At 39.0% G+C, this 27,811-nt stretch overlaps 2 protein-coding genes across 2 annotated transcripts in view; one reads left to right on the top strand and one right to left on the bottom strand.

Moving 5' to 3' along the window:
• Positions 1–14,170: 14,170 nt before the first annotated feature.
• LOC135086141 (vesicle transport protein GOT1B) lies at positions 14,171–25,560 on the bottom strand. Its single transcript, XM_063980944.1, has 6 exons — positions 25,379–25,560; positions 24,165–24,256; positions 22,320–22,498; positions 21,598–21,679; positions 21,211–21,249; positions 14,171–14,234 (listed from the first exon to the last, which is right to left on the bottom strand). The coding sequence occupies exons 1-6, from the start codon at positions 25,401–25,403 to the stop codon at positions 14,217–14,219; spliced, it is 435 nt and encodes a 144-aa protein (XP_063837014.1). The 5' UTR covers positions 25,404–25,560; the 3' UTR covers positions 14,171–14,216.
• Positions 25,561–25,969: 409 nt separating this feature from the next.
• The window catches only part of LOC135086143 (interleukin enhancer-binding factor 2 homolog), a 44,152-nt gene continuing 42,310 nt past the window's right edge, over positions 25,970–27,811 (top strand). Inside the window, exon 1 of the mRNA XM_063980946.1 lies at positions 25,970–26,385. Within this exon, the coding sequence (XP_063837016.1) occupies positions 26,212–26,385 (174 nt within the window). The 5' untranslated portion in view covers positions 25,970–26,211. The remainder of the gene's footprint in view (positions 26,386–27,811) is intronic.

The raw sequence follows: 27,811 nt of genomic DNA, 5'->3' as shown, positions 1-27,811 counted from the left end.
AAACTTATTTGCTCAGTGCACGCGAATCCGTATTACTTATAATAGCTTATTTATTTGCTTTCCAATGCTGTTACTGTGCAAGAGACACGCAAAGTTTCTGCCATCATGCAATAATGTTTTAATATAATTTCCATGAAACACAGTCGTATATATTCGTTCGTTTTAGCCAAATGACGTCCACTGCTGGGCAAAGGCCTCCCCCAAGGTTTTCCACAATTAACGGTCCTCAGGCTCTTCCTGTGACCTTTACCAGATCGTCGGTCCATCTAGTAGGAGGCCTGCCCACGCTACGTCTTCCAGCCCGTGGTCGCCACTCGAGAACTTTCCTGCCCCAACGGTCATCGTCTCTACGAGCTATGTGCCCCGCCCACTGCCACTTGATTTTAGCAATTCTGCGAGCTACTTATGTCGGTTACTTTGGTTCTCCTGCGGATCTCCTCATTTCTGATTCGATCACGCAGGGAAATTTCGAGCATAGCCCGCTCCATCGCCCTTTGACATTATTAAAGAGTGTCATACTTTGCGTGGTTCTGGTGGAGTAGAGACCAGCTCCCACTCTTCCCATGGATGTCGTAAAAGGGAGGGACAAATATGCGAACATCAGGCATCCCCAACCTGTCTGGCCAGCGTGGGGAGTGTAGGACAAATCCTTCATTTGCTCTAGTAAATTGGAGAGTCGTACTCCTGCAGTGGAGACTAAATGACCTGATGATGATTATGCACTTATGCAGTACTATCCTGGGTATGTACATATTAGGACTCAGCTATTTCCATCTCTTCTTTAGCTTCTTTAACTTCATTTCATCTCATCTTTAGCCAGGATCTACCAGCATAGCCGCTAAAGCCTGTCTGTAAGTAAACAAGATTTATGCCCGTTTTCACCATCAAGTCCTGATTTTTAAGTGACCCCTATGGTAACACATAACAGGAATTTTGTTTTCATATGGTAGTCTCGGGAAAAAGAAAAATTAGGAACTCTTTGGAACCTACAACGACTTTTATTTAAATCCAGAAAGGTAAAGCACTTCTCTCGCTGCGAAACGAGAGACACGATAACGATTTTCTATAAAATGGAAACACAGAATTTGCAACCTATGTCTTTACTGAATAGTGTAATAAGTAGTTACTTTTATCTTAAAAAAAACTTTTTCCTTGACTTCGCAATCCCTAACTTCTATGGAATCATCATTATCCGTGTTTTTGGGCTTTCCCTTTTCCTAACACCCTGCATAATAAAGTTTGCAACGAGTTCTAGCTCCATTAAAATGGAACGAACCACCCCAGCAATGCCCATGGTAAATGAAGTAGAGGAATCGCCTGGTAAATTAATTAATTAATACTCGCTTCACCAGTAGCTTCCTAGTTCGCGAATATGCAAGCGTCAGGCCATATTAAATATGCATCAGGTTATCGATCAGTGAGTGTCATGAAGCGCTTGTATCATGAATAACTGCTATATAATAAGCTTGGGAACGTATGTACAGACGAGGGCATATGAAGCTAAAGTTAGTGGTTTCTTATTTCCTAAGTGATAGAGGCGATTTTGCAGCTGAAATATGAAGTTTTACGTGCTTTCGACAGTATCACGCCATGCGTTTCAGCACCAAAAGTTTTACCAGAGTACTTGATTCAGATGGTACCTACTTAATATGCGTGAAGTTATAGTTTCTGCTGTATGTAGGTACTGTACTAATATTATAAAGCTGAAGAGTATGTTTGCTTGAACGCGCTTATCTATCTAAGCGCGCTACGGGTGAAATATTTTTTCAAAATAAAATTATTTTAATTCTTTCTTTCATTTGAAAAATTATTTTTGTGTTCAGCCTGCAGCCAATAGGGGCGGAGCAGTAAGTATAGTCTTGGCTACACAGGAATTGCAGCGGTGGGAATATTAGTCATACAACTACTCTTATAGTCTGGGCCTTTTTAAGGCGAGGAGTGAGTTCATCTAATGTTAAAATTTTGGCATTAAAGTATAAATAAATAAATAGCCACTTACAGGGCAGATATGTACCATCCTAGACTGCATCTCACTTAACACCAGGTGCGATTGTGGTCAAATACCTGCCTCGTTAAGCATAAAAAAATGAAATCTGGCCAGTATGACCGCAGCTGTATAATATCGTTACTGGGAATCGAACCCAGGACCACCGTGAAACGATGTAATAACCTAGTTATCAGTATTGTTCGAGATAGATTAAACATTTGTGTACATGTGTCTAAATAACTCACAGTTTGGGTACGAGCCAAGCGCATGTCCGGTTGATATTCGACGAATAATTACCGTTAATTCGAATGTTTAAATGAAATGAAAGAAAGAAACAAAGTTAAGGCATTGAAGTGCTATTAGCGTATTTATATCTTTGTGTTAAGGCTTGTTCTTATTTCGCCTAGCAAGCTTCCACCATCTTACCTAAGGCCCGGTTTTCGCTAAGGCTAAAGCTAAACAATTAACGGCCTGATACTTTTCCGCTCTGCTCCAGAGCGGAAAAGTATCAGGCCGTCAATTGTTTTTTATAGAATTTGTGCGGAGAGGAGAAGAGAGGTGGAAATAATGAAATCTGGTTATTTATTCAAAGACTTCTCCGCTCCGCTTTGGTGGAAACCGGGCCTGTCTGTCGCCATAACAACAATGTTAACAGCATTGTTGTTTTCCGGCACTTGGGGGTAAGATAGCCAGTTCCTCTGTGGTTGAGGATTCCGGGTGAAGCTCGCTTCCACTTTCAGCCTGATTGTCACTTTCCATCAGGTGGGTGCAGGTAGCAGGAAGGCGCTGGATGCAGGCCGCTGCCAACCGGTCAACATGGCATTTGGGGAGGCCTATGTTCAGCAGTGAACGACCTGTGGCTGAAATGACGATGATGAGATGCAGGCAACTACTTCCTCTTTAAGGATTTAATAAAAGAAATATTGACGATCTTGATACGAGTATACTCGTATTACCGTATTACTATCTAGACTTTAATTATGGCAAGATAAAAATGCCAATAAGAGAGCTGCCATAAATTGACTATCGATCATAAATTATGTACCTATTATGAGTTACTCGTACTTGTATATTACCCAAGCCTAGCTACCACCATCTTAACTAGTTAATCGCTATAACAACAATGTTAACAGCATTGTTTTCCGAAAGTTGAAAGTCAAGTCAAAGTCAAAATTTCTTTATTTGTTTAGACTAATAAATAGTTCTTACAAATCGTCATAAAATATGCTCTTAAGGAGCCTCTACATGTCTCATAATCTTTTTACCCTACCAGCGCTTCGAGACCAACATTTGGCAATGCTGAGAAGAAGCGCCGCAACAAACTCAGTCACCACTGTCTGCCGGTTAATATAAATAAATAGAAATAGTAGTAGTAGGTACATTCGATTCAGGAGTAGTTCACTGAATTTACCATGCATTCTTGTATGGTGTATCATAAGAATGGGTAGGTATACAAGATTGCGTGGTATATTAAACAAGGAGGTTGAAGGTGCGTTTCCTTCGGCCTGATCATCACTTTCCATATCTAAGTACCTACCTATATAAAACCAAAAGTGCTCACTCACTAATCACGAAATCTCAGAAACAACAAGTGCTTAGGAGTCTCAAATTTTGCATGGGGGTTCCTTTTAGAACGAGATTTTGCAAAATTCAACCCCTAAGGAGGTAAAAAACGGGGGCCACGCGTACGAAGTCGCGGGCGGCCGCTAGTAAAAAAATATTAGTAAAAGATTTACCTACTAGAGAGAGAGCCATAAGATCAAAAAGAAGTCGTTGAAAACACTGTGTAAACTCCAAAATTCACCTGTAAGTACGTGAAATGGCAACATTGTATCAAAATGCGTACGATTTACAATGTTTTTATTGCTTACCCGCGGTTTTACGACCAACACTGCTGTTTGGGAACTCGTACTAAGTATTTTTATTGAGTTTTCCGCTTTGCAGGAAAATATTTAGAATTAATGCCACGTTTTACGACAAAACTGTAATAATTTTTGGTTTATGGATCTAACTTTTGGGAAGTTTATTTTATTTGAGAACACTCTTCTTTAAGATATATTACTTAACGGTTTTCGATGGGAAAATTACAGGACAGATGACTAAAGGTAGCAGAAAGGCGCTGGATGCAGGCGTATGTTCAGCAGTGGTTGTCCTGTGGATGTTTTTTTTATCTAGATTTACAAGTCAAGACAGTCTGAGTCAGAAAAAGTGAGAGGAGCCTTGAAACTCCTCCCGCTTAAGACCCGCTGGGGAGTCCAACGGGGGACGTTGGTCCCAAAATTTATACCAAGTCCACTTGGCCAACGTTTGTGTCTAGTATGTATTTGTCCCAATGTTGGTGCCAATATTAGTTGTACTCGTACATGGACGAAAAGCGCTGGGACAAACATTGGAGCACGGTAATACTATCTATATACAGTATTCCAACTCGGCTATATTTTTGAAATAAATGTCAACAGCCGCGCGGTACGTCACCGTATGACAACATGCGATAGGGCTGCCCACCTGCAGACCCTATTTTCATTACATCAGCCTACTTAGAATTTCTATCTAGTTTTGTGAATGTATTTTGTGATTGTAATTTTTATTTTATTTTGACAAACATAATACTTTGTGAATGAAATAGGTTAAATGTATGTTGTTTTGTGATTAGTAGATTAAATTAAAAAAATATATTTGTGTTAAGATTTAGTAACAAATCTTATAAAGGACATCATCCACGTTTCATATATTTTTGGTCCAAAATCAAAAGTGCCGGCCAACAAAAAAAAGTCCTGTATGCTGACAGAATACGTCTGCCTTAGCATTTGTTACTATGGCACCAAAGCTGTAGCACCACTGTGCGTCGAGTATTTGAGATCTAAAAATCATCTGGACTATGAGCCTCCTCCACTATAGATAATGGAGGGTTTTGCCATAATCTCCACGCTTGGCAGGCGGGTTGGAGATCGCAGTTTAAAAGATTGATGTTTTTCAGAGAGCGCTGCTGCCCATTCTCTGTTTGATGTGTAGTCCCTAAGTCGCCTCTTACGACACCCGCGTGTCGTGTTAACCAAAACATATAACGCCATGTTTCGGCAAGATACTTCATTTGTTTTAGTAAATAGTTCAATCGTAAATGTTAAAAAGACAGACTTTTAGAACTCAAATACTACGATGCACAGTGGTGCTACAGCTTTGGTGCCATAGTAACAAATGCTAAGGCGGACGTGTTCTATCAGAATACAGCATTTTTATTTTTTGGCCGGCACTTTTGATTTTGGACCAAAATGGATGATGTCCTTTACGACCGTAAAATGTATGCGCCTCCTCGATTTAGGCGTACAAAATGCTTGATTTTTATACAGGGTGTTAGGTAAATGGGTCTATAAGCCGACACTAGCCAATGTTAACATGTGCATAGAAATGGTATGGTAAAGTCAGAAAACTGATATCACCAGTTTTAATTTTCATACAAATCTGATTTCATACAAATTTTATATTGTATGAAAATTTAAAAAAAAATGATGATATCACTGATTTCAGCACCATACCATTTCTATGCACATGTTAACATTGGCTAGTGTCGGCTTATATACCCATTTACCTAACACCCTGTATAAATAGGTAATTGTAATTATTTTTATAAAAAAAAAGAGCGCTTACTGTTTTAAAAAACAACACATCGTCCGTTTATTACTGTGGCACTTTCGCGACACCCCCGACTTTTGCATGTCGAGCGCATACCGAGATTTGAATTTCGAAGGAAAGCTCGCATTTCGTCCGTTTATATGAAGTTACAATACTGTATGATAGTATTAATTGGAGCCAACGTGTAGAGCCTCGAGCCGGCATAACACCAAAATAAAACCTGAAAGTTATTTCCTATCTTTAAAATCAAAATGAAACGAACTCACAAACCAGTCCACATCTGCGGATATTCAATTCAAATTCAAATTCAAATATGAAACTGGCTCGGTGCTCGGCAAACTTGCTACATGCATAATATTCTATGCGAGTATTGCGAAACTCCCCTGGGATGATTTCGATTTGTCCCACTTTGCTTTGGGACTGTTCCTGAATGCGAGCCTATTCTGTGATAGGTATTTGGACAAATGTACAGTTCAATAGGGATGTTTCCTGGGTAAAAAAGCAAGAGATTGAATTATGCCTGTTTTCACCATCAATCCCTAATTGGTAAGTGACCCCTGTGAAAACAAAATTCCTGATAAGTGTTACCTTAAGGGTCACTTAAAAATTAGGGATTAATGGTGAAAACGGGCATTAGTCCGTCAATTTTTTAACTTATCAAAAAATACTCGACACGTATTTTTCACGTTTTCAAATTAATTAAAATTGACAGATAAAGACAAAATTCAAAAGAAAAGCCCCGTGATGTCAAGGAGTGCTTTAAAAGAACACTTTGTGGCGTCACGACGCGGAACTTCAAGACACATAACTTCGTAATTTACTTAAATTGTTTGACAAATAAAAATATAAGTACATGTCCAATATTTTTAGGACCGTGGCTGTCGTAAGAGGCTAGTAAAAGACAAATATGTGGACATCAGGCCTCCCCAACCCGTCTGGCCAGCATGGTGAGTGTAGACCAAATCCTCCATTTGCCTCTGGTAAATTAGAGAGTCGTGCTCCTGCAGTGGAGACTATGATCTGATGATGATGAAGAAAGAGATTTTTTACCATGAACGGTAAACATCTAAAGAAACTGGTAAATTAGAGAGAGCCGCGTGCTTCTGCAGAGAGACTAAATTACCTGATGATGGTGATAAAAAAGAGATATTACACCACCTATTTCTATTTACATAATATAGCACACCCGGTGCGACACTGTCACTTATGCAAATATGTAGTTTTTTAGAGAAACATTTAAAAATTTACACCTCACAAAACAATGTTTTAAAATGTATAATAGACGAGATGAACAGCATTTACTACAACATAACGAAACTATGTGTACTACAAAAGTAACGATATCGCACCAAGTAAAGGGGTGCTCTAGGATCATTATTGAATATTTAAAAAACTCATTTTTTTTGCAAAAGTGACAGTGTCGCGCCGGGGGGTGCGTAACCGTCAGACAGTGGTGACTGAGTTTGTTGCGGCGCTTTTCAGCACTTGCCAAATGTTGGTCTTGAAGCGCTGGTAACAGTCCTTTCAGAGCAAAATATTTGACGATTTGTAAGCACTATAATTATGATAGATAAAGAAATTTTGACTTTGACCACAAACGGTAAAAATTTTACTCTAGAGACATATCACGTGAATATTTAGTGCTCAAGCTGTAATAAAAAACGTTGTACAACAACAAAAACAACACTTGAAAATGGTTTAACTGCCAGAAAACTTTACTGAGCCGTTTCGCGTCCAATCCAACAGTTTACTAAAACAAAACGTTCCGGAAACATTTCATTCCTATCTGAGCCTTTCTGGCAGGTTGCCAGAACTGCCAGAGATGCCAGAATATCTCTACATGGGACTACCTCATAACAAGGCTCTGACATGATGTGTTCAAAAATTCAATTTAATTTGTTAACCCCCGACGCAAGAGAGGTGTTATGATTTTGACTGCTGTGTGTATTTCTGGAACCATAACTTTTTAAAGGGTGAACCGATTTGGTCAAAGTCAAAGTCAAAATTTCTTTATTTGTTTAGACTAATAAATAGTTCTTACAAATCGTCATATGCTCTTAAGGAGCCTCTACATGTCTCATAATCTTTTTACCCTACCAGCGCTTCGAGACCAACATTTGGCAAGTGCTGAGAAGAAGCGCCGCAACAAACTCAGTCACCACTGTCTGCCGGTTAATATAAATAAATAGAAATAGTAGTAGTAGGTACATTCGATTCAGGAGCAGGATGGATTGGATGCGAACCTCTACATAAAATAGAAAAGCGATTTAAAAATAATAACTTTAATAACATCGTTGAGCGATCAAATTCGATTGAGAGAAAATATCTATAGACATTTAATTGATTTGCTCATTGAAATGGCACTATACTCGTAATTGTCATGGTGGAGTACCGATTTCCTGATGACTGTGTTATCTACTGTAGGTGCCATGGTTTTCAAACTTTGATAGTCCCACTGACGCACGCTAGATCAGCTTTTCAATCTTGATCGACTACTAAGTTTGCACGATCTTCAACTTTATCAACCAACCTCTCACCACTTATCGAGGTTAATATTACATCATCATCATCATTTCAGCCACAGGCCGTCCACTGCTGAACAGGCCTCTCCCAATGATAAAGGTTGGTATTTCCATTAAGCTTTATGAAGAAAAAGCATTTTGACAGCCTATAAAGTATTTCAATCAACTGGTGCTGTCCAAACCCTCACACAAAGCGATTTGTCAGTTTTGGAGTAAATCAATAGTAGCCGATATGACCTACATATGCAATTTCCTCCCGAAAATTGAAACAAGTCCTAAAATAATGAAATTTCTATTAAAAAAGCTAAAGTTATGATACAGAATCCAAGGACATAGTAGGCCACGTGTGTGGCTCTCCCACGCGCATCCAGTTTTGCGGGATTCATTAATGCATGGTCCCGCAAAACTGGGTCTATACCTATATAATTTACGTTATGTGTGCTCGCTAGCGACTTGTAGCGACTGTGTAAAAAAATGACATTAAACGTATGACATACAGGGTGGGTACATATTATGTGGCTTTACCAAATGTATGGAAGCTGGAAACATTGAATTTTCAGATAGATCCTGTTTATTCTGTAACCTATTTTGGTACCGTTTGAAAGAGCTCGTGAAGCACTTTCAGGATCACTAACCAGTTTTTTGATAGCTCGGCCGTTTGGTGTAGTGGTTCGAAACGGACTACTTGTCCGGGGTTGCGGGTTCGATTCTGAATTAAGCACTAGATCTATAGTAAAAAACCGCTACTACAAAAAACCTTTTCTCTACAACCAATTCTTTTCGTAAACATTTTAAAATTGCGCTAGTTGGCTGTACTGTAACAAAAAGGTAAGCCCACAATCTAACGGTTAAATAACAGAAAGTAGTTTAGCAAACAAGGTTTTATTTCGGTTAGTTTAGATTAGATTGCTAAGCATCTTTAAATAAAAAGTACGACTTTCGAAATTGTTTGGCTTTTAAGAGCACTTATTCAAATACAGTCGATCAGGTCGATGGGGACGGCCAGTGGGTTATGTGGGACTCTCCCCACCTGCTCACTAGAGGCGGGGCCTACCCACTAAAACCCGACGGTGTCCACCGGAGCCCAATGAAACGGAGCCGCGAGTTACGCCTATTTACAACTTCTATAGAATGCTGCTTTTTTTTTTAAAATACTCGTTCCCATCGCTGCAGCCCTGTAACTCCTGCGTAGCCAGGTTCTACAGCTTGACCGCCAATAACCCAACCAGTGAAGGCCAAGTTTGTCCCGCTGGGGGTAAGTTAAACTGACTTTGGACTCGCAGCAAAATTAACCATAAGAACATAGACGGAGTTCGAATAAAAAATATCAAAAATCCCCAGTTCATTTCCTCGTGCTCTAAGCATGTAAACCTTTTACATAATGAGAGCCCAGACCTTGATACCTCTCAAATACATAGTGGGAAATATTTGAAGACCTCGCAATCGGTAGGCTTCATAAAAAAATCATACCATACAATGGAGAATAGGCCTTGAGTTGGGTAGGTTGCGAGAATTATACACTTTTTGTAGGAACGTTACACGATTGTATGGAAAATGTTTGTTTTTCGCCAAAGCTAAAAAACGCTGTCTCTCTTTTCGCGCATTCTGCCATTTATAATTTAAGAAATTCACAGGTAAAAGTTCAATATTGAATTTTAGAGTTGTTGCTCTATCAAAAATAATTGGCCATTTTGAAAAATCATTGGAGGAAGGGGGCCTATGTCATAGTAGAAAGTTTTTAATAAGCCTATGTTCAGCAGTGATTCAAGTCTTGTGCTGAAATGATGATGATGATGATGGCAAAAATCCTGTTTTTTTATAGCCACGATAATTATTGTAAGTATAAACTTTTTCCTTTAAAATGATACCCTGTAAAATGTATGAAATTGATTTTTCACACACACTTAAGATACACCTACAGACTCCGTTGCGTAGTATAAAAATATATTGTACCTATCTAGGTAGTATGTTACACCTAACTTCTTTATTTATTTATGGATACAGGAAACTTTAAGACATGTTTGCGAGAAACTACATGCGAAAACAGCAGATAGAATAACAAAAGAAATAAACGAACAAGCTATTCGATCTCGCAGAATAACAACAGTTCTTGGGTAGTTTGTCAATAAAATATGATATTGCTTTGTTTGCGTGAGCACAGAACTCGGATTGCTTTGACAATTCTTCCTTTTGTCTGGGTTGAAAAATAGTTGTTTTGCTGACAGAGGTGACTGGGTTTCTTACGCTACTCAGGGTGTCCTATATTAAGAACAGCACAGTGACACCAAATGTACATGGACTAGTAAGTGGAAGCATGAGTTTTAAGGGGTCTGACGCAGAATATGCTCTTCGCCAAAAATGCATATTTCCATACTAATGTTTAACTTTAAACAAACTCTTCAGGCTTTAAATTATTAGTACTTAAGTATAGAAAAGTGCTCATTTTGCGTCAAACCCGTTTTGAGATGTGACCAATTTTAGTTATTTTTTGGACTATAGTTATATCTCGTAACTCATGAAACTTTTCTGTGGACATTTAAGCTTGTTCGATGTGACTTGCTAATTTTGGGGCACCTGTATTGTTCTAAAATGATGGTACTTAGCTATATTGGGACGTGTTATAAGTGCTCTGAAAAAGGGCTGATAAATTTTTAATCTGGCGGTGGCAGGGTTTCTCAACCATTTTGGGATCACAAAGCCTTTGCTACATTCTGTCACTGTCACATAAAAAAATAAATCTGATGAGTCTGATTATGGATAACAGTTGTATTCGCAGAAAAAAGATATTTGTGGTGTAAATTGGCAATAAGTCGAAAATATAAAAGTTTAGTAAAATAAGAATTTTCTTGAAAAATAAGTAATAGGTAACCATTTTCCCAAATCTCATTAATTATATTAATATCAAGGCTACATTAATAACGATGATTAGTACAAATAACAAAAACATTCGCACAAACAACACCGAAATAATAAGACAAACAACATTAAAAAAGGTTTTATTAAAACAAAAACACATCAAACAAAACACAGCTTAATTAACTAAACAAAATTACAAAAACATAACATCAAATGAAGCTTTAAACAAAAAAGTTATATCAAACAACAAGCATTTTAATGCACTAATTAAAAAGCTATAAAAACATAATTAGCAAAGATTAAAGAGCCTAATGAAATCCACCTCCATGCAGGATTGTTTGGGATCTTTATGCAAAATGGCCGAATAACAAAAAACAAGCGATTTAGTGCCAACATCAAAAAGAAAACAAAGCGAACTCCTTTCTGAAAAAACAATGGAATTTGAAATTAAAAGAATGCCACAGATTAAAAAACATGCATATGAATTTAATTATACAAAAATTAATACGCACTGTATTTTCAGCAGCAGGATACAGGATATTTCATTTATTCCTTTACCCGAAATTGCAAGCCAATTGAAAAAAGCACCACTTTAAAAAATCACGCACTCACACACCAAGGAATTTAGTCATATTTTAATTATACAAGGTACATTAATCTAGCCTATCCTTTTTCGCGCACCTATCTCACTCTGATCCTTGCTTGATAGCGTCGAAAATCCGCACTTTTAACACTATAACGCGCGTTCACGGCGACATTTTGATTTGGTTTTGTGTTTTTTATTCATGATAGATGGTTTTGGACATTGTAGGCTGTAATCGCGCGTGTTTTTTTACCATTCAAGGCGGGTTTGCCCGGTCGATGGCAAGCAACTAGCTCGGCCCGGGCGCGGGCGGTCACTGAGCGCTTCCACGAAGACAGTAACGCCACCTACAATTATCGATGCGATATGAAACGTCAAAATGGGTCCGTTTCATTGATGCGACGTTTAGTGGCAATGAATCTCGTTATTTATGCGCTTCGTTGATTGGAGTGCGCTTTTATATTTGGATGCTTTTAATTTAGTGCCGATTCTTATTTTCGCGCGCAAATACGGAACGAAATTAATTAATTTTTGATTTATGAAAGAAATCAACCTTGCTTCACCGTTCGCAACAACTACAACAAACCTTTGTTTTTTACACAAAAAATAAATCAAAACTATAAAATCTACTTTTTGTTTTATTAAACCTAAGTACTTATCACGTATTTTTTAATTTTAAGAATTTATGTAGTTTAAGTAAGTATTTAAACTGATTTTTAGGCGTTTGAACTTGGCGGGAAATAAAAGAAGTAATAGAGCCTAACCCCCTTACTAATTAAAAGTTACACAGTTGTTGAACACTGTTTTAAAATGACATTTCCATACTAAACGTCACTTTAAAACACTGTTCAACGAGCGTGTAAGTTTTATTAGTAAGGGGGCAAGTATTCTATATCCTACTGTAGAGCACAAGCCTGAATGACGTTCTATAAACTAGGAAATATTAGACTTTTACAATTAAAAGAAAAATAACATTTCTTTTGTTCACGTCATGCACATTTTCTTTTTTGCTTTTTGAATTGTAAGTATAATTAAACCAAATACCTACTCGAAGGGATCCTCAAACGATGCTAGTTACAAACAAAATCAGTCTGGGCAATGACCTAATATGCAGATCTAAGAATACATTATTACAGCGTGGTATTCACAGACAGACAAATAAATTTATGCTACATTCCGTTGTATTTATAGCTCGAATCTAAACCGATACTAAAACTATTTTACGTGCCAAATAAAGGTTACTGTGATGGCTACAAACAAGACGGACCTTTATGCACCTCTAGAGAGTCATCCATCTTTACAAAACAGTTTATGGATACTAAAATGGCCGAAACGAGGATGAAAAACAAAACGAAAAAATTAATGGACGACTCGTTTAATTTGTTCGTTCGTTAACTAAGGCCCGATTGGACCATACTTTTTCCGAGAATAACTTCTGGTATAACTGGCGCATTGACAGTTTCAGTATGGGAAATATGTCAAAACTGACGATTTATTCTGAGATTAATATTTACTTTTGGTTGGTCGAATCCACCCTAAACGACGTCCACTACTTAGGTAGGTACTCGATTAAAATCTATCCCAAGGTTCCACAACCACAATCGGTCCTGCGATGCCCGCATCCAGGTGCTTCCCGCGACCTTCACCAGATCGTCGGTCCACGATGGGTGAGCTTACCGAGTCTTCCAGTCCGCACGCTTGCCAACCGAGAACTTTTCTTACTGACTACTTAGTTTAAGGTGGTTTAAGTTCTAATCGACAATACTTATTTTACTTTGCTGTTGGAACACACTATGTATTTTCACGTCGAACTGAGAATACTGAGTTAGGAGCCAATTTAATACAAATATGAGGCAGGGATGTTGTTTCAATAAATAAACGTATGTTTCACGCGTAAACAACATTGCAAACTGTAAAAATATAGGTAATAATTTATGGCTATTAAAATTTGTTACCCAACGTATTGGGCGCCAAAAAAGTTTTGGCGCCCAACGCGTTGTTTGACTCGCTAATATTGCAGGTTCAGCGTAAAATAAAACTCATCCACTCAACAATGCTGTAAACTTTAATTAAACTTAATAACTGTAAAATCCTGAGGCAACAATAGCAGATCGAATTGCCGAGTTGAAGGTCTTTCAGTTGAAATTTGAAGATCATTTTTATCCACGAAGACGCGCCCCACCATTCTTCCGCTAATGTTTGATTGTTATCGGTACACGCTAAATTATCCATGAGTAATTACAATAATGACGCCCTCATTGCTCGGATCAAACTCCCCGCACCGCGCGCTTTCCTGGACCAAAAATTGGTGGGGCGCGTCTTCGTGAATGAAACGATCTATTCTCATCCACTGCTTATTTATTATGGTGAAAAAAACCCAACCGAGTTAACTGCGCACCTCGCTGGAATGCGACTCTCCCTCGCACTCACCCGCACACCTCGGGGAGGTGTGCGGGTTTGCTCCGTCCGTAACAGAGCGTCGATGTGACGTCACAGCCACCAGATGCGCAGTTAACTCGACCGTTTTGTAAGCATATTAATATGTTTAGAAATTTTTTTTAAGGAGGTAACTAGGTCAGGTTTTTTGGAATGTAGTTAGGTTAATGTCAGTCAGGAGTTGTCGTTTTTTTTTTTCAGGTCATGCCGAATGCTCGTCCTGCGAAAGACAGAAGGAGAAGGAATTAGGATGTAAAAATAATAATAAAATAATAATTGGTTTGTTTAGATAATTTAACCTCCAAAAAGTTAGCTCCTTAGACGCGTGTTGAACACTATAGCTCTAATGCTTAACAGAGTCAGTGCCTGAGGTATTAGAGCGGCACGGGAGGGTGTTTGTGACGTCAAACGTCAGTGAAACTTCAAATGTGCTTCAGATTTGTATGCTCTGTTCGTTCGTTCGTTTCAGCCAAATGACGTCCACTGCTGGACAAAGGCCTCCCCCAAGGTTTTCCACAATGAACGATCCTGCGCTGCCAGCATCCAGGCTCTTCCCGCGACCTTTACCAGATCGTCGGTCCACCTAGTAGGAGGCCTGCCCACGCTACGTCTTCCAGCCCGTGGCTCAAGGTCACCCAAAGGGCGATGGAGCGGGCTATGCTCGGAGTTTCCCTGCGTGATCGAATCAGAAATGAGGAGATCCGCAGGAGAACCAAAGTAACCGACATAGCTCGCAGAATTGCTAAAATCAAGTGGCAGTGGGAGGGGCACATAGCTCGTAGAGACGATGGCCGTTGGGGCAGGCCTGGCTCACTCCGCGCGGTACATCCGATAATTACCTACAGCGAAGCGCCCCGCCGGCGGGTGTTATATCAGTCGAGTGTCACGTCACGCGCGCGCCCGTCAGGACGCTGGCGTGCGTTGTAGTACCTAATTCTATGATCGAAGTATTATTTAAAAATGGACATAAAGAGAAAGAAATATTATTGTGCGGCGTTCGGGTGTTTAAATTCGAAATGAAATCTACCGGATTTATCTTTTTTTTTCGCTTCCCAAAGATGCTGAAAGGTATGTTGGCCATGTAGGTAATCAATAATTCTAGGATAGTATAGGAACCTAACCTACCATGACTACTGCTCAGAATGCGTTCGTTCGTTTCAGTCAAATGACGTCCACTGCTGGACAAAGGCCTCTCCCAAGGTTTTCCATAATGAATGCGTACTTACCTACATACGTACCTCATTACAAATAAGTAGATGAATTATTTTTTTACTAGACAGACAGCAACCCTAACAGCGTAAGAAGAGTTCAGAGGCACGCGATAGAAAGAGACAAAACTTGTAGGTGAATAAAATTGTAGGTACGTAGTGCTGTGCGAGCTGAATTCCACTGTATCGCGTCGTAGCAAGACTCGCATTTATTTAAATCGTCTTGCGGAGTAATCCTTCTGTACCTGTACTATTACTTATTCTGTGGTTGGGGCTGGAAGGTTCTCGAGTGGCGACCACGATGCTCTGTTACGTCATAATATGTCAATGTTATGCTACCCCTCCCGTACCGCTCCCACACCTCAGGCAGTGACTGAGTTATGAACTAAAACTATTTTACCTAAGTACATAATTTTCTTTAGTGTTCAACGCGCGTGTAACTTCTTTTTTCCATACTGCTGAAGCGCGAATATTATGGTGTTAATGTTTTTGATATAAAGAGAAGCTAAGAGTTTTAAACATTATAAAATACTCATGAAAATTGTCAAATCCAGTTTGACTATGTGCAAGCCAAAGTAATTTTATTATTAGGATTTTTGCATTAGAGTTGCTAACTATTATCTGTCTTAAAAAACCTTTTATAGTTCGTTCGCGTTAAGAATGCAGTGGTGAATCATCAGTGCAACTGCAGGGTAAATGTGTTTTCACAAGGGTCACTTAAAAATTAGGGATTGATGGTGAAAACGGGCATAACTTTAATGAATTAATAAAAATACACTTAAAAGTTTAAAATCAAAAGTTAGTCCTAAAAATCAACGGCGGACAATGTTGACTTCTGCATTTTTAACGCGAACGAACTAGAGTATGAAGTGCAAGCGTAGAAAGCCATTTGGAATTGTTTTCAGTAAAACAGAAACAAAAAATGTAAATACATAATGCCTTCTAGCCCAGTAGAAAGAGATTTAGTATAGCTCACGTCCTTGTCTCTCTCAAGTCACGTCACGTCACAGTCGCTTCGCATTTTTATACCTAGTTATTAATAGTAAAAATAAAACTCCTCATAGTTTATAAGTAAATATATTATCTTCAAAGTAGGTACAACATACCGAATTTCTACATTTAGGCATACAAATTGTACAAGAGGTTCCGTTAAAATTCACATACATATTGCTAAGTTACATTCAACAGTAAAATTTTGACTTGTCCCAGTTATTGAGACAGTTCCATGGGCGTACCGAGAAGGAACAGTCGAAGGCATCCCCTCACTGGAATTTTGAGACCTTGTCTTTATATTTCTAACGCCCGTATTCACAAACAATCCCTGCTTAAGAGAAGCAGCAAATCGAGCGCACAGCGTTGTATGAGCTTTGTGATTGGTTTGTGTGTCACCCTGTGCGTCCACGCGCACTGTGAGACCTCATAATAATATTTGTGAATACGGACGTAAGAACTGGGGACAAAATCACTAATCAGACTTGCTCATCCCCCCTTGTATCAGACTGTAACTCCCCCAAAATCTGACACTGACATAAAAAGATAATTGGATCGAAGAAAAAGGTAATTAAATTGATTCAGGGATCAATTTACCCCCCTTATCTGATACAAAGGGGGTAATCTGATTCAGGGAGTCCTACGTCCCTTGAATCAGAAATACCCCCTGGATTAGACTACCCCACTACCCTTCGGAAAGAAACTAGGTACACCCATGGACAGGTTTTGGAATATACAAGTCTCACACAGCCTACATACTTCACGGTTACGATTTTAAAATGTTTGAATTAATACATCCAATAGGAAAAATATAAATAAAATTCATAATTGGGTACTATACTTCGCTCAACGAGAGTTGACAGAGGCCATCAACACAAGCAAAGATTTGTATCTGTATACGCTCTGTCAGCGCTGAAATCTTGCGTAGTCGGACTATAAAGTTAATATTACTTCAGAATAGAGCAACGAACCACGAGCTGTCAAACGAAACCGATTTTAGGAAGGCACTGATGTCACCTGTGTGTCAGGATTATTTCACTGTATTGTAAAATAAATCAATCACTGAACCAGTCACCACATCTCTGAAGCACTATTTCTCATAAACATCCACGATTATCAATCACGTAAAATTTGAAAAAATCTTAAAACTCCTTTCAGCGTGCCAATAAGTGCTAACGAACTGTCAAATAGTTACAAATAACGGTTCTGTTATGGTTCTGTCAAGTAGCTTCACGCATCTCTTTTTGTCTCACAGTGTTGCTGCTAGTAACATCTCGCTCGCTCAGTCCTTTGTTGCTCTATTCCGCTCTATTTTTGGGGTCATTTAAAAAGAGCGAGGCAGCTAAAGCCTGGTCCGTGAGCACGTAGAATCCCGTCCAATGACCCCAAGCTGCCCATCCTTGTCGCTCGCACGTAATTATGTTATATTTATTACGATATTTAAACTTGAATGTGTTGTTGTTTGTGTTCTGTATTCAATTACATCAGTGTGAGTATGTGTTCGCCTCAACTTTCATTAAGCGAGCTATACTTGATACCAGTCAATTGATCTACTGTTTTCGAGCTGTCAAAACGCACTCCCTAATTTTGTATAGAAATTTTGTTATGACGTCAAACTGACAACTCAATTGACTATTTATTTCGAAGGTACAGTCACCGTCAAATAGTTCGTGACACCCAAAGTGGCCAAAAAGTTGACAACACAACCTTATTCCAATGAGGGCTATCGTTTTAGCGCTCACCAGTTAGCGCCACTGTAGAGTAAGGTCCTGTCACTTGCTGGTAGCGAAGACAGTGGCGCCAACTGGTGAGCGCTAAAGTGGTAGGAGGACTATCACATTTGCACTCATCAAGATGGCGCCACTGTAGAGTAAGGTCCTGTCAATCGCCAGGGGTGCCAACTGTTAAGTATAAAAACGATAGCCCTCATTGTAACAAAGACGTGTTGCGAACTTTTTGGCCACTTTGGGTGTCACGGACTATTTGACGCTGTATTAAAAAAAAATATTATACAGCAATTGGAAAACACGAATTTTAGAGCCAGATTAAAGTATTCACGATACGGTACAATATTAATTAAATTACACTCATTCACGTACATTTTATACCAAAACTATACTCAACATCAAATAAATCGCACCTTCCGCGACGCGAACTTTAAAAATTTTCTTCTGACACAATCATGGTGCCCCAACAATTTTGGTGTTATTTGAAAGCCCAATAAACATCCTTAAAGAAAAACACATTCAATTTATTAATAAATGATTAACATATACCATAAATGTGACTTGAAAAAATACCTCACTTTGGGCTCACCTCTGGGATCAATTAGACCATTTTTTATGGTTCTAAAACCAAATAATGATCTCACGTGTCCTCTTTAACAGATGGATAGCGATTAATCCCAACTTAACAGTTTTATAGCCATAAAAATTGGCACAAGCGTAACTACCTATTTTTTGAAGAAGTGACTCTGGATCCTTCTAAAGACTCATTTTTGGTGTAAAAACCTTTCCCATAATGAAATCAAGTTTAGAACTAGGCTTTTAAATAGTGCCAATATTGGTGGGAAGTGGGGATGCATACGTTTTAAAGTGCTAGTCGCGCGAGGTGCGATTTATTTGACGACGAGTGTATTTTATGGAGGAAATCCGACTATAGATCTAGTGCTCTGAGTTAGTTTCTGAGGTATGGGAGCGTGACATTGACATATTATGACGTGACAGAGCACACAAGTACTTTCCCGAACACTATAATCCGGGCCTTTTCAAGGCGAGAGTGAATAGGCACTTACAGGGCAGATATGTACCATCCTAGACTGCATCCCACTTAACACCAGGTGCGATGGCGGTCAAATACCTGCCTTGTTCTGCATAAAATAAGTATGTACTATCCGTTCGCGATAACTTTGCCGCTGGCGATATGACGTCACTCGAAGGAAAGCGTCTTTAACTGTGACAAACTATATTTAAAACATTTTTTATTTATTACTAGCTTTCCGCCCGCGGCTTCGCCCGCGTGGAATTTTGTCTGTCACAGAAAAACAATATCGCGCGCGTATTTGCTCACCGTTTAGACCTACCCTGGACTACGACAAACATTTTAAAACCAAAATCAGCTCAATCGGCCCAGCCGTTCTCGAGTTTTAATCAGACTAACGAACATCAATCATCAATATATAGATTATTGATTAAAATTGTGTATTTGCGTAAAATAAGACACATTAATTGCGTTTGATCACTAACTAATTGCGTTCAATCGCGGTTGGGGGAGGGGACGCGCATTCCACGGACCGGCAATATAGCGCGAACGGGTAGTAAAGCCCGGTCTGTGAGCACGTAGAATTTTGTTCAATGACCCCAAGCTACCCATCCTTATCGCTCGCGCGTAATTATGTTGCTGTCGCGCTCGCACACTCACTGCGGTCGCCCGTCGCACAGTCGCGACAGCAATATAATTACGCGCGAGCGATAAGGATGGGTAGCTTGGGGTCATTGGACGAAATTCTATGTGCTCGTCGACCAGACTTTAGCACATCTGAAGTCTCGCTCACGTTTGACGTCACAACGACACCCTCCCGTGCCGCTCCCATACCTCAGGCACTGACTGAGTTAAATGCTAGACCTATAATATATTAAAAATATATCGACAAATGTAGCTATGTACAACAATAAGTACAGTCTTATAGGAAATATTTACAAATGGCTAATATTGCTACAACACGCGGCTGCGTCAAAATAGTATTTATCGAACTAGTAGACAAGATGGCGTTCGCTTTCGATTCGATTTCGACATCGCTTCACCCAATGGCGTTATAGAAAAGTATGTGAGGTTTTGTCAAAGCAATACTTATTGTGAAACGTAATAAAATGATATATTATGTAGAAAATGGAATACAAATAAATATTGTACAGTCAAGCCCAAAAATATATACTCTAAAGAAATAAAACAAAAAACTGCAACCCAAGCTGGTATAATACTTAAATGTATTTTAAAATAAATAAATACAATATTTCAACCCCAAAATCCAGTTTTGTACATTATATTGCAATACTTAAACAGTTTTTTAGTTCCTAAAGTTTCGCCTTTAATATGGTTGACTGTAGAAAAGTTTTGAGAACGGGACATCCACTCGGACGCGCCTCACCAATGTTTGGTCTCGGTCGCGCGGGGTGCGGGGAGTTTGATCCGAGCAATCCGTAAGGCATTACTGTAGTGTGCGTGTGCACTCATGGAGCATTTAGCGTGTACCGATAACACTCAAACATTAGAGGAAGAATGGTGGGGCGCGTCTTCGTGGATGAAACGATCTGTACATTAGTTTAAAATACTTTTTTGAGAAGCCGCGAGTTCGACAGATAATACACGTTCCAATTTATGTAACACCGAATTAGTATGGAATACTTGCTGCTTGAGAATAGACAAATAAATAAGAACTCTATGTGAAGGAAATAAGGTGCAATCTGGGTTGATTAAAAACATCCAAACCAAATAAAGCTGGTTTATTACTTAGTGTGAGATTTTTTAACTGACATAAAAATTTTCACCTCTATGTTTGTCCGCGATTATCTCGCGTTTGGCTGAACCGATTTTGATGTGGTTTTCGTTTTACTCACAGAACTCATTGAATTATTAAGCGAATACCGCAGTTTCATGAGACCACTTAGGTTCCACGAGTTATGATCGAAAACTGTAAAAATTCAATTTTCTGTCTGGTATCCAACTTTATTAATATGTTGAAATCGAAATATACAAACACATTTAGCACAAGCCTATCACCTTCCCTTGAAGTCTAAAACTGTTCAAATTCAGCCTTCTTCAAACAGTCAGAACATCAAAGCCACTTTGAACCTTATTCCCTTCCACATAAGGTCAAAAATTCAAATCCAACATTTCAAAGGGCCCGCTACACATTCGGCCACCGAAATCGGAACGCGTACATTTTCGATAACGCCCGTCACATCACTAGCACTGAGTGTACGTCACGCACTATCATACCATATTTCTGCCGTTGTCGCCGGCTATTTTGTTCACCATCTGTAAAAAAACATGCGTTTATAGTTTATAGCAATTCGATAGTGTAGGACAAGGTGGACCGACGACCTCATAAAGGTTGACAACACCTTATTCCAATTGTAACAAAGACGTGTTGCGAACTTTTTGGATACTTTGGGGGTCACGTAGTACTTGACGCTGACTGTATCTATATTTACGTCCACCCACGAGGTAGACTGACGACCTCATAAAGGTAGCAGGAAGGCGCTGGACTCAGGCCACTACCAACCCGTCATTATGGAAATCATTAGGTCAATCATTGCCTATGTTCAGCAGTGGACGTCCAATGGCTGAAATTAATTATGATGATGATTAGAAGGTCATACTTACCGAACCAATGAATGGCAGATTGAGGATGGTCCCTAATATAGGAACCATTCTTAGGAAGTTCACAGCGGCGGGAAGGAATCCTCTGAAAACATAAAAATAAACGTCAGTAAGTTTTATTTTACCTGACTTCAAAAATGAAGGTTTATTTGAAATAAATAAGTCATCCAAGTAAACGAAATCGCAGATTTTTCTTTCCAGTGATTCAGCGTTCGCGAGTTCTTTACGAGATCGAATCAGAAATGAGGGTATCCGTAAACGAACTATAGTCGCTGACATAGCCCGACGGATTAGCTAGCAGAAGTGGCAATGGGCAGGGCACATAGTACGCAGAACTGACGGCCGATGAGGCAGCGCAGCGCACGTAGCGTGGGACGGATTTTGATGAAACTTTACAGCAATATTGGCATATAGGCTAGAAATTTATGACGATCTGTGACAAACTAAATTTCACGCGGGTGAAGCCGTGGGCAATATGTGTGGTATAATTTTGCAATTTCCATTATTTTGGACCTCTTTGATCCTTAAATGCCCAGGAATCCTTACCCCCGTATTCACAAACGATGCTTGCTTAAATGAATCAGCAAATTGAACGCACAGCGTCGAATGGAGCTCTGTGATTGGTTCGTGTGTCACCCTGTGCGTCCACGCGCACTGTGAGACCTCATAGTAATGTTTGTGAATACGGACGTTAGTTATTATCTAAAAGACAGCTCTAAGCATACCTGAACAGCAAAAGGAACCCGTAAATCTCAGCCACCATCCCGATCATGGGCCATCCGGCCAGTACTATAAGTATGCCTCCGAAGAAGGCCACCGTGGCCTTCACTTTGTGCCGCTGGAAGAAGAAGAAGAACGTCCGCTGGAGACCGATGACGCAAGCCAGGCCACTGATGAACAGGATCTGAGGGTAGACAAAAATTCAAATTACCATTGCACCTGAAGGTTCGGCCACAGATCACAGAAACTAAAGGGAGATGTAAAAAGGGGGCGTGGCCAGTGTCACAGCAATATGCCCAAAAACAACACACTAATTGCAATGATGACATCAGCGACGTTTTATGTGTAAACAGTTTCTATTGCTTGCGTAGTACTACTAAAGGTTATTCGACCGTTGAGTACTGATACCGCAGTGGATAATGGGCACATATTTTGATTACCGTGTGTGTGTGAATTTCTAATGCGACACTGAGTTATGGGAGGGCTACAAGGTACTTTTTCGTACAGTCAGCGTCAAATAGTTCGTGACACCCAAAGTGGCCAATAAGTTCGCAATGCATCTTGGTCCGTAGGAGAACCAAAGTGACTGACATAGCCCGCAGAATCGCTAAAATCAAGTGGCAGTGGGCGGGGAACATAGCTCGTAGAGCTGATGGCCGCTGGGGCAGGAAAGTTCTTGAGTGGCGACCACGAGCCGGAAGACGTAGCGTGGGCAGGCCTCCCACTAGGTGGACCGACAATCTGGTGAAGGTCGCGGGAGGTGCCTGGATGCGAGCGGCGCAGGACCGGTCTTTGTGGAAATCCTTGGGGGAGGCCTATGTCCAGCAGTGGACGTTTTTCGGCTGAAACGAACGAACGAACAAAAGCATCTTCAATAAGGGGATCCCGTACATAGTGGCGAAAGACGCTGTAACGAAGTACGTTTCAATGACACTACAGCGAAAGACGTGGCGAAAAATATAAATAAATAAATAAATAAATAAATAAATAAAATAAAAATCATTTATTATCAGACAAAAGCAGTCCATAGTTTGGTTAGTAACAATTTGAACTTAGAGACTATATTAGTAGAGTTAGTAACAATGTTCTTAGAAATATGTTAGTCGTACATCTCTATCGTCTGTGTTCTATAAATTATGCTCCTTTTTTACTTTGAAACTCAAAAGGTGTAAATAAGACACAGAAAGTTCAAGTTATTGATTACTAGCTTTTACCCACGGCTTCACCCACGCGAATTTCGGTCTATCCTTGAAAGGCGCTATCGCTTACTCCAATACCTTCGCCACAACGTCATTTATAAAATTGTCTAGAATTATAGGCGTTTAGTCGCCGAGCTGTCGTGTGTCGCCTAGTGTGCATCAAGTGCGCGCATTACGCGGCCTGGCCGCGCGACCTTTGTACTATCGGCAACAGTGTTAACTGCCCATTGCCAGTCATGTCATCTCGTTCTATCGCAAAGAATCGCCATTTGATTAGAGCAAGAGCAAAAACGGAAATGGACAGTTAACAGTGTGGCCGTGTGTACATTATTATTTCGTTGGTCGCAGCGCAGGCTTGGTCGCCTAATTGCTTATACACATGCATGGTCAGGTTGATTTGCACCCCAATAATATTTTAGAGACCCTTACTTTCTTACACACTTAACAATGAAATGTAAATATACATGTACATAGGAATTTAATCAGTAACTAGATGGTATTTTAAGCTTGTTTCTCATTCTAATGGTTCAATTATCTAAGTCAATACTTAAATGGTTGGACTTGGAAGTTTGGAAGGTTAATCCCATGCTAAACTTAAAATCTATTTTACATCAAAATTAAAGTATAAATTGCAAAAATTTATTTACTTACATTACCAATGGCCAATAATCCCTTGTCAAACAACAGTAACACGCCCAGAAAGAGGAACGTCATACCGAAGCCGGCCAGGCCGACGCCGATTTCTGAAATCATCGAAAACCATATTCATATCCATGTTTAATATGAGTAGAGAGGAGCTGAACCTAACAGGGAACAAATATAAAATGCGACTGGAAAATCACCCAAATCAGTTGGCTACTGCGTTGGCAACCATCAGCTACACTAAACAACTGAAACGCCATGATATACTCGGTGACAGATGATGAATGAGGAGCGTCCTGCTGGGGAGCTCCTTGAACATGTTAAAACTGCATGGAACAAATCTGCTTATAATTTGGGACTTATTGCAGAAGAGCGCAAAAAAAAAAGAAATTGAGTTTTTCAAGCCCTGGGTTTTAAACTATCTCTATACCAAATTGTTTAGTAGTTTTTCATGAAAGATCCATCCTAGGGTTACCATATGGTCAGGATTTGGTAGGATTCCCTCAAATATAATGTTTTCTCTCGATAATCGGGACATTTGGTCTAGCAACCCTACTCCATCCTCACAAAGAGCATTTGGTGATATCATTGGAATATGGGGGAGGCCTTTGACCAGCAGTGGACGTCATTTGGCTGAAACGATGGACCAGAGAACATGCAGCAAATAATAGTAGACTACATTATGTTAGGTAAACATATTCTGTATATTTTGTTTATATTTTTTTATTATTTCTTGTTATTATTATCACTACCATTAACATGCTTGGTTTAGGAAAAGGTAAAGAAATGGCTTTAGTACAATATTTAGCATAAAATGGCAAATACATAGATGCTGAATTGCTGACAATTGAAAATTACCACTGCTTGCATCATTATTTATGTACTTTTACAATGAAAACATTACTTTCCACTGTGTAAACATATTAGGAACTTAATTAGGCATTCAGAATCAATTAATTGCTACAAAAATGCATGTAATTTAAAAGATATGACCAAAAATAGTGGGCGTAAGGTCAGATTTCTAAGTATTTGGTGAAGTCTTCAAAAACTATCCAAACGGATTTTTAATGATAACTAACACACTTATCGAATAATTAATGAAGAGATTAACTAATAAAGCGTTCCAGGAAAGGATAAACAGGGTTGTTTCCAGTTGTTTCACTTAAATTTTGACAAAATAAGACCCCAAACTAACTTACTGATAAAGTTTATGAAATACTCACTCTGGGTATCCGTTATATCAATCATTTTGTGTGTTATATAACTAAGATGGGTCTAAAATTTATATCACTACTAGTTCAATTAATATTAATTGTAAATAAATTAATACACAAACTCATAACCTATTTCTCCACGTCATTTTTGATATCGAATTTTTTGGGAGCTGTCACTTTTATTCTGATACGTTCTACAAGCAAATTTTCCAAGAGTGTAATTAAACTAATTACCATTGTAGATTACAATGAATAAGATTTCATTTACACAATATTTGTATCAAATATTAATTTTATTTAATCTTAAAGTCATTGCATTCATGAAAAAAATTAATAGATATTCGCATTGAATTATAATTTATTGAACGCATTTTAGTGCACTAGACTGGTATCACTGATGATAATTTACCCAATTAATAGGGAAACATAACATACCGTAGTTTCTGTTATATGTTTTAGTTCTTACGAAAACGAAAACAATTGATTAAATTAAATTAAATATTGGCAAAAAATCATTAAAAGTATAAACTGTAAAATCAGAATTTGATATAAAACTGTTTTATGGGTAAACCAATTTCAAACTTTGCAACACTGAACCTAACCTTCAAAATCGATGAAAGCCGCGAGACGCGTCGCTGTCATTTTGCATTTTTATACCACAATTCTCAATAAATCCCACAGTTTGGGTTGAAAACGTTTTAAATACATTCCAAAAGTGCATACATCCTTTATTAGTGACATTAACAAGTGATAACCAGGTCTACACGGCCTCAAAAGCGCATTATTTGCGCTTGAATTTCGTGCGAACTTGGTCGATTTAATCCGCCAAAATTAGTGCTGTAATGGTTCGCGGAACTGGCAGGGGCGGCAGAGGCATGCCCGGACGTGGCGGGATGGGGCGTCCGCCCTTCAACAGACCCAGGATGCTCATGCTAAGACCCCCTTTTGATTTGATCTTGGCAGAGCCGGCATTTCCTCGATGCAAACCTGCCCCGGACGATGCGGCGCTTACCCAGGTAAATAAAGCTGAAATGCTATGGTATTTACACTTCCTTGTGGCATTTTTGTGAATTCAAGAGTTAATAAGTGTAATTTATGCATTAACAGTAGTGTGTTATTGGGCGTTCTAACTCACATTCGTTCGGTCGCAGTTTGCGACCTCACTCTGTGCGTTAGATCGCCCAATAACACGATCGTAAGTAAACCATGCACGATGAATATGAACCTTTTTCGAACTACATCTTTTAACCATCGACGTGAGTATATTGTCCTCAGTTCTTTGAAACCCACCGATCACAACAGTCAAGTTAAAAATTCTGTTATGAAATTTCTGAAACAAAAAGAATCACTTAAATTGGAATGCGTCTGTCCTGAAGCATCGAACGAGCTTAAGCGTCACGGGAAATTATTGCCAAATACTATACGTAGTATCGTGTGCGGTCCATCGAACTGTGGGAAGACCAATTTAGTTATTAGTTTATTGTTACATAAGGATGGACCACGTTTTCGTAACCTGTATGTGTATTCTAAGTCTTTATACCAACCCAAGTACGTATTTTTAGAAAAAGTATTGGACAAGGTTGCAGGCACATCTTATAACAAGTATAATCATAATAGTGAAATTTTAAGTCCCCACGAAGCATTGCCTGAGTCGATTATCATATTTGACGATGTTGCTTGTGAAAATCAAAACAATATACGCGATTATTTCGCCATGGGTCGGCATAAAAACATTGATTGTTTTTATATGAATCAAACTTATACTAAAATACCTAAGCAACTGGTAAGAGATAATGCAAATCTTATCATATTGTTTAAGCAAGATGATATAAATCTAAGACACGTTTACGACGAACATGTTGGGTCTGACATGTCATGGTCACAGTTTCGTGAAATGTGCTCAACTGTATGGAGTAAACCTTACAGTTATGTGGTTATCAATAAAGATTGTGAACGAAACAAAGGCTGTTATCGAATGAAGTTTGATACATTCATAGTAATGGACTAAACTTTTTATAAGTATAGATGTTAAGTTATCAAACATTCAGTTTAATTGGAGAAGTCAAACAGAGCAGGAATCTCAATAATGGAACGAAACTTAAAGGAACAAATAGTAAAATCTGCTGCAGCTGTAAAAAGAAAAGTAGAAATGATTAAAGATGTAAAAAATTCAAATGATATGGCTTTGGACACGATATTTAAACCTATCATTGACCCGCTGAAACTACTAACAAACCAAACTGATGAAAAACGTCTTATAAATGAAGGATCGGAGCAAAACTCAGAAGCTAAAAGAACTAAATACAGTGAAAGTGAAGCATCAAATACTTCTGCTGAAGATTATGAAGAAAGCGACGATGATGAAGAGGATTTAGATAATATAGATGTTTGCAAAACATCTAATAAAACCCTTACTACATCGCCTTCGGTGGATTATGATGT

This window comes from Ostrinia nubilalis, chromosome 30 (assembly GCF_963855985.1).
Source record: "Ostrinia nubilalis chromosome 30, ilOstNubi1.1, whole genome shotgun sequence".
NCBI classification, from domain to species: domain Eukaryota; kingdom Metazoa; phylum Arthropoda; class Insecta; order Lepidoptera; family Crambidae; genus Ostrinia; species Ostrinia nubilalis.
Note: the sequence above shows the minus strand (reverse complement) of the source record. Positions and strands in the feature narration are given on the sequence as shown.

What these genes read in the sequence shown, in the direction of transcription:
- LOC135086141 (XM_063980944.1), bottom strand. Translation starts at nt 25,403, where the DNA reads ATGATTGATATAACGGATACCCAGA. An exon ending in TGATATAACGGATACCCAGA is followed by an intron (nt 24,257 to 25,378) that starts GTGAGTATTTCA and finishes CGATGATTTCAG; the next exon opens with AAATCGGCGTCGGCCTGGCC. An exon ending in GATTATTGGCCATTGGTAAT is followed by an intron (nt 22,499 to 24,164) that starts GTAAGTAAATAA and finishes GTCTACCCTCAG; the next exon opens with ATCCTGTTCATCAGTGGCCT.